At 44.4% G+C, this 7,817-nt stretch overlaps 1 protein-coding gene across 1 annotated transcript in view; it reads left to right on the top strand.

The window, feature by feature from the left end:
- The first annotated feature begins 760 nt into the window (after positions 1-760).
- Positions 761-7,817, top strand: part of ACTL6A (actin like 6A) — a 32,064-nt gene continuing 25,007 nt past the window's right edge. The window contains exons 1-3 of the mRNA XM_003412869.4: positions 761-900; positions 5,558-5,634; positions 5,788-5,962. Coding sequence (XP_003412917.1) covers positions 876-900; positions 5,558-5,634; positions 5,788-5,962 — 277 coding nt within the window. The 5' untranslated portion in view covers positions 761-875. The remainder of the gene's footprint in view (positions 901-5,557; positions 5,635-5,787; positions 5,963-7,817) is intronic.

Here is a 7,817-nt window from a genome sequence, read left to right as displayed (position 1 = left end):
TTAAATTATTAGCAACCATTTAAAAAATTCCAGGATCCTTTCAGTTCGTTTGATTTACTGATTCCTTGTACCCTAAATATTTTAATTTTTTCAACATAAAAGTTAGTGAAAACTACTTTTTCTAAAAGAAAAAATATTCCTCATTCATCACATTGCAAAGCCAGGAATCACTGCATGAAAACACTTTGAATTTCTAGACTCTACTTCCAGTGGTTGGAGCCCTGGTGGCGCAGTGGTTTAGAGCTCAGCTCCCAAAGGAAAGGTCGACAGTTCGAATCCACCCGCCGGTCCTTGGAAACCCAACGGTAGTTCTGCTCAGTCCATAGGGTCGCTATGGGTCGGAATCGACTCCACGACAACCGGTTTGGTTTTTTTTTTATTTTACGGGTGGTTTGCCTTCCTTTACCCGGTTCCCGTCGCTCCCCGGAGCCCAGCCACACCCCCGGACCCGCCCCCGACACTGCCGTCCAGCCTTCCTCCTCATCCTCCTGCGCCACCACACTCTCCCCGCCCACCCCGGTAAGCCCCGCCCTTCCAGTTCCGCAGCCAAACTCATTCTCTCTTTGGGTCGCTCCCTCCCCTCCCACTCCCCATGGCTGCCTTCGATTGGCTAAACTAGCTGAGCCGCGGCCGGGAAGCAGCATAAGTTCATTCTGAATGGCCAGAGCGTAGCCTGGGCCGCTCGTGATTGGCTGGCAGGAGGGGCCAGCAAGTTTGGCTGTGCTCCAGGGTGTGCGGACGCTGCTTTGTTGCCTGAGGGGCGTGGCGTTGGAAGTTGAGGGGGTCGGCGTAACGCGTCGTGGGACCTGCAGTTGCAGCCGCTGCGGTTCCTTGGCCGGGTGTCCTGTGGCGTAAGCGTCGCGCCAGAAGCAACCATGAGCGGTGGTGTGTACGGGGGAGGTGAGTGAGTGCGGCCAGAAGGGAGCGCGGCTCCTGGAGTGTGGGGTCCGTGACTGCCGTCCGCATCCCTCCTCGTCGGCCCTTTCGGGTTTCCCACTCGGGACCGGCTCCCCGCCCCATCCCCGCCCTGCGCTCTGCCCGCCCCAGACCCCCGGGCTCGGTGAGCGCCTCGGGCTCAGGCCCTTCCGCGGCCCCTGGAGGGCGCTCGGGCTCGGGCTGCGCAGGAGCTCCGCTCGGGGCCGCCGTTTTCCGGAGTCTCCACAGCCGGCCGCGTCGGGGTGCGTGTGAGCTCGGGCTTGGGAGGTCCGGCAGTTCGCTAGCGTGGAGCCTGAATCGCAGAGCGCGCCGCGACGGGCGGAAGGGCTTGGAGGCCCGGCGGCCGCTCGGGACCAGCCCTCCGTCCGCGATGCCTCCCGCCTTCAGTAGCTCCCGGCGCTTTGTTGACTGGAGTCCCTGACTGGGACCCCTGACTGGGGGCCCTGACTGGAGTCCCCAGAGTTCCTCGTGGGCGGGTTTGTTTGGGATTACTTGAGGAACACGTGTGATTGAAGGGTGTCGCAGAGAGCTTGCCGCCATCCCGCGTGCCTTTTGGTTTGTTTCTGTGGGTAGGCTGTGGTGTGGGGGAAGATCACAGCGGGCCTGGGACCGACACAGACCTGCGCGGTAATATCATCCGCCCCATTTGTTCGGCCCTTGGGGCGAGTCACCTCTCCACTTGAGGCTCCTCCTTTATGGAATGAGAACGATCATACTTACCTGAGGGGGTGGTCGTGAAGGTAAACTGAGATAATGCGTATCCATATTACTCAGTGAGGTTCATGGACCAGCAGTATAAGCATCACGTGGGAGCTTTGTAGAAATGCAGAATCTTAGGCCTTCCTCTAAATCTACTGAATCAGATCCTGTATTTTTGTAAGATTCCCGGGTGATTTGAAGCACTGATGTATATGGTTCACATTTTGCATTGTGTTTGATGAGTTAGAGAACAAGGAGACAAATCCAAAGTATGGGCATTGTTACTGTTTCTAGTAAGGATTTCTTTTCTGAAGATGGCATTTATTGGGTAGGGGGTAAACAAAAACAAAGCTTCAAAGTTCTTAGTTTTTGGAGTGTAGTTTCAGAGTCTCTTCTGAGGTAGTATAGGGACCCTTGCCCCCTCTCTCCCTTTTTGTTTATGTCCTTGGTTTGCATTTCTGAATGTAAGAGTCAGTAGTTTCCCACTATTATTTTGGAGAGGTCCTAGAGGATCTTCATGATTTACGTCTTCCCAGTCTAAAGGTGCAATCCTGACAGAAAAACAGCGTCTATGTGCCCTGTGCCTCATGGAGGCTGTTGATGTTATTACGACTTTAGGTTCACTGATCCAAGAAGTATTTCCTGACAAGGTGTCTCAGCTATCTATTGCTCCTATAACAGAAATACCACAAGTGGGTGACTTTAACAGAAATTTATTTTCTCACAGTTTAGAAGACTAGAAGTCTGAATTCAGGGCACCGGCTCTAGGGGAAGGTTTTCTCTCTGTTGACTCTGGGGGAACGTCCTTGTCATCAGTCTTCCCCTGGTCTAGGAGCTTCTCAGCACAGGAACCCGGGGTCCAAAGGACCCCTTCCTCTCCTGGTGTGAGGTCCATCTCCTCTCTGCTTGATTCTCTCTTTTATATCTCAAAAGAGATTGACTCAAGATATAACCTAATCCTGTAGATTGAGTCTTGCCTCATTAACATAACTGCCTCTAATCCCGTCTCATCAGAAATGAAATGGAACACATAATGGTTGATGTCCTAGGCGTTGTTAGTGAGTTGAAATGGACTGGTATTGGCCATTTTGAATAGGACGATCGTATGGCTGACTATGCCAGTAACAACAACTTGAAGAGGAATGGTGTCAAATTCATCATCAAAAAGAACATTTCAAGATATATCCTGAATTAAACCCTACCAGTCGTAGGATAATATCCATTCGCCTACAAGAAAGGCCAGTTAATACGACTATTATTCAAATTTATGCACCAACCACTAATGCCAAAGGTGAATAAATTGAAGATTTTTACCAACTTCTGCAGTCTGAAATTGATCAAACGTGCAATCAAGATGCCTTGATAATTACTGGTGATTGGAATGCAAAAGTTGGAAATGAAGAAGGATTGGTAGTTAGAATATACGGCCTTGGTGGTGGAAGTGATGCCGGAGATCATGTGATAGAATTTTGAAAGACCACTGACTTTTTCATTGCATGTACCAATTTTCAGCAACATAAATGGCAGCTATACACGTGGACCTCGCCAGATGGAATATATAGGAATCAGATCGACTGTATCTGTAGAAAGAGACAATGGAGAAGCTCAATATCATCAGTCAGAACAAGGCCAGGAACCGACTGTGGAACAGAACATCAGTTGCTCATATGCAAGTTCAACTTGAAGCAAGTTAAAGAAAATTAAAACAAATCCATGAGAGCCAAAGTATGACCTTGAGTATATCCCAGCTGAATTTAGAGACCATCTCAAGAATAGATTTGATGCATTGAACGCTGATGACCAAAGACCAGACATCAAGAACATCATACATGAGGAAAACAAAAGGTCATTAAAAAGACTGAAAAGAGAAAGACCAAAATGAATGTCAGAAGAGACTCTGAAACTTGCTCTTGAACGTGGAGTAGCTAAAGCAAATGAAAGAGATGATGAAGAAAGTGAGCTGAACAGAAGATTTTAAAGGGTGGCTGGAGAAGACAAAGTATTTTAATAAAGTGTGCAAAGATCTGGAGTTAGAAAGCCAAAAGGGAGGAACACGCTTGTCCTTTCTCAGGCCAAAAGTACTGAAGAAGAAATTCAGGCCTCGAGTTACAGTATTGAGGCATTCTATAGTTGCAGCAGTGCGTTGACAGGGGAGCTGCTAGAAATTCAAGCTGAATTCAGAAGAGGATGTGGAACCAGGGGTATCATTGCTAATGTCAGGTGGATCCTAGCTGAAACCAGAGACTATGCAAAGGCATTTGACAGTGGATCATAACGAATTATAGGTAACATCGTAAAGGATGGGAACTCCAGAGTACTTAATTGTACTCACGTGGAACCTGTACACAGACCAAAAGGCGGTTATTCAGACAGAACACAGGGATACTGTGTGATTTAAAATGAGGAAAGGTATGTGTCGGGGTTGTATTCTTTCACCATGCTTACTCAATCTGTATGCTGAGCAAATAATCAGAGAAGCTGGAGCACGTGAAGAAGAATGCGGCATCGGAATTGGGGGAAGACTTACTAACAACCTGTGAGATTCAGATAATACAACCTTGCTTGTTGAAAGCCAAGAGGGCTTGAAGCAGTGATGAAGATCACACTACAGCTTTCAGTATGAATTACACCTCAACATAAAAAAAAAAAATCCAGCCATGATCCATGGACCTTCCGTTAGCCTAAGACTGGAACCATTTCCAAAGCCAACTCTTCAGACAGGGATTAGACAGGGACTGTAAGATACTTGTGTAAGATACTTGTGAGGAGTGAACTTTTTGGCTCAAGTAGACATGTGGAACTGTGGGCAGCTCCTATCTGGAGGCAAGATGAGAAGGTAGAGGGGGACAGGAGCTGGCTAAATGGACTCGGGGAATATAGGGTGGAGAGGAAGAGTGTGCTGTCTCGTTAGGGGGAGAGCAACTAGGAGTACACAGCAAGGTGTATACAAGTTTTTATATAAGAGACTGACTTGATTTGTAAACTTTTACTTAAAACACAATAATAAAAAAAAGATGCCAAAAAAAGAAAACACAAAAATCCTTACAACTGGACCAATGAGCAATATCAGGATAAATGGGGAAAATACTGAAGTTGACAATTTCATTTTACTTGGGCCCACATCAATGCCCATGGAACCAGCTGTCAAGAAATCAAAAGACATTTTGCACTGGGCAAATCTGCTGCAAAAGACGTTTTTAAAGTGTTAAAAAGTAAAGATCTGTTATTTCTCAGGGTCAGCCATGGATGGCTGCATTCCTCAATTGAAGGTCACAGCTTCTATCAGGTAACCCTTCCTTCACAACTTTCTCTCTAGGTTCTGTTTAAGAGTTTCTTCTCCTTGCTTCTAAGGTTGGTAACAGATCTCTGTTATTACTAGCTTTAGGGTACTGATGGCGCAATGGCTAAGCACTCGGCTGCTAACCTAAAGTTCATTGGTTCAAGCCCACAAGCAGCTCCACAGGAGAAAGATGTGGCAGTCTGCTTCCATAAAGATTTACAGCCTTGGAAACCCTATGAGGCAATTCTGCTCTGTCCTATAGGGTCTCTGTGAGCTGGAATCGACTCAGTGGCAATGGATTTGGTTTGGTTTCTATTTCAGGTACTGCACTGTCCCTTCTGGTTTCCCTAAACCATGCCTATATAGTCCCTTTATTAAATAAATTATTCTCAATTTATCCAGTTTTAGTGTACCATCTCTTTCCTGATTAAACCTCTCCCAAAACACAATGTTTGGGTTGTTTTATTTTAATTAAGTTTTTAATTTGAGATGTATTTCAAATTGGTACTAGTAATATTATGAATGTAATACCTGGTTTAATTTTTATGGAGTTTTCACATGTATTATGTCGTTTTAAGCACGTTAAGTACTTTAATTTTTGTATAGTAATTGTTAATGTTAATTATATTTTCATCTTTTCAGATGAAGTTGGAGCACTTGTTTTTGACATTGGGTCCTATACTGTGAGAGCTGGTTATGCTGGTGAGGACTGCCCCAAGGTAAATGTAATGTGGGTTAACTCAGGGCAATTCGTGTGGAATTCAATTATGTAGAAATTCTGATTCAAGACAAATATGGTTAAAGACATATTTAGGGAAAGGAAATGACTCCTTAATAAAAACAGGTGAAAGGTGATGTTTTTGACTCCACAGGTGGATTTCCCCACAGCTATTGGTATGGTGTTAGAAAGAGATGATGGAAGCACCTTGATGGAAATCGATGGTGATAAAGGCAAACAAGGCGGTCCCACCTACTACATAGATACCAATGCCCTGCGTGTTCCAAGGGAGAACATGGAGACTATTTCACCGCTAAAAAATGGGATGGGTATGATGTTTTTTCTATGGATTTGATTATAAATACACAGTGTGCTTAATGCATTTTCTGTGTAAAGCAGTGGCTTCTTATAAATAAGTTCAATATCAGTTATATTTTTAAATTTTTCTTCTACAAACTGATATGCCAGGCACTGAGAATACAGAGATGCCTAAGACGTGGTCGTTTCCTTTAAGTTATTTATAGTCAGGTAGGGGAAACAAATGTGTACATACATATATGGTATTCTCTGAGGCAAGTGCTATAACATATTGTTGTTAGGTGCTGTCCGGTCAGTTCCGACTCATAGTGACCCTGTGTACAACACAACAAAACACTGCCTGGTCCTGCGCTGTCCTCACAATTGTATGCTTGAACCCTTTGTTGCAGCTGCTGTGTCAGTCCTTTTCATTGAGGGTCTTCCTCTTTTTTGCTAACCCTCTACCAAACATGTTGTCCTTCTGTAGGGACTTGTTACTTCTGATAACATGTCCAAAGTATATGAGATGCAGTCTTGCCATCCTTGCTTCTAAGGAGCATTCTGGCTGTACTTCTTCCAAGAAGATTTGTTCGTTATATATTTAGTATTCCTTGCCAACACCATAGTTCAGATGCATCAATTCTTTTTTGGTCTTCCTTATGCATTGTCGAGGTTTCGTATGCATATGAGGCAATTGAATACACCGTGTGCCTGGGTCAGGCTCACCTTAGTCCTCAAGGTCACGTTTTTGCTTTTGAACACTTCAAAGAGGTCCTTTGCAGCTGATTTGCCCAATGCAATAGTCTTTTGATTTCTTGGCTGCTGCTTCTCTGGGTGTTGATTGTTGATTCTGTGGGCGTTGATTGTTAATTCTTGACAACTTAAATATTTTCTCTGTTTATCTTGATGTTGGTTATTGTTCCAGTTGTGTGGACTTTTGTTTTCTTTATGTTGAGGTGTAATCTGTACTGAAGGCTGTAGTCTTTGATCTTTATCAGTAAGTGCTTCAATTACTGACAAGAGTTGTGTCATCGCATATTGAAGGTGGCTAATGAGTCTTCCTTCAATCCCAGCAGCACATTCTTTTCATATAGCCCAACTTCTCTGATTATTTGCTCAGCATACAGATTGCATAAGTATAATGAAAGGACACAACCCTGATGCACACATGTCCTGACTTTAAATCATACAGTATCCCGTTGTTATATTCTAACACCTGCCTCTTGATCTATGTACATAAGCACAATTAAGTGTTCTGGAGTTCCCATTCTTTGCAGTGTTATTCATAACTTGTTATGATCCGCACAGTTGAATGCCTTTGCATAGTCAGTAAAACACAGGTAAACATCTTTCTGGTAGTCTCTGCTTTCAGCTGGGACCCATCTGACATCAGCAGTGATATCCCTCGTTCCGTGTCCTTTTCTGAATGTGGCTTGAGTTTCTGGCAGCTTCCTGTCAAATTTCTGCTTTTAGAACGGTCTTCAGTAAAATTTTTCTTGTGTGTGGTATTAATGATATTGTTCGATAATTTCCACATTCTTTTGGATCACCTTTCATTGGCATAGGCACACATATGGATCTCTTCCAGTCTGTTTGCCAAGTAGCTGTCCTCCATATTTCTTGGCATAGACCAGTAACCACTTTGAGTGCTATATCTGTTTGTTGAAACATCCCAGTTGGTATTCCATCAATTCCTGAAGCCTTTTTTGCAGTGCAGTGCAGTGTATTTGCCAGTGTCTTCAGTGTAGCTTGGACTTCTTCCTTCAGCACCGTTGGTACTTGATCATATGCTACCTCCTGAAATGGTTGAACATTGACCAGTTCTTTTTCGTACATCTTCCTTTGATGCTTCCTGCATCATTTAATATTTTCCCTGTAGGATCCTTC

The sequence above is a fragment of the Loxodonta africana genome, chromosome 1 (assembly GCF_030014295.1).
Source record: "Loxodonta africana isolate mLoxAfr1 chromosome 1, mLoxAfr1.hap2, whole genome shotgun sequence".
In the NCBI taxonomy this organism is placed as follows: Eukaryota; Metazoa; Chordata; class Mammalia; order Proboscidea; family Elephantidae; genus Loxodonta; species Loxodonta africana.
Note: the sequence above shows the minus strand (reverse complement) of the source record. Positions and strands in the feature narration are given on the sequence as shown.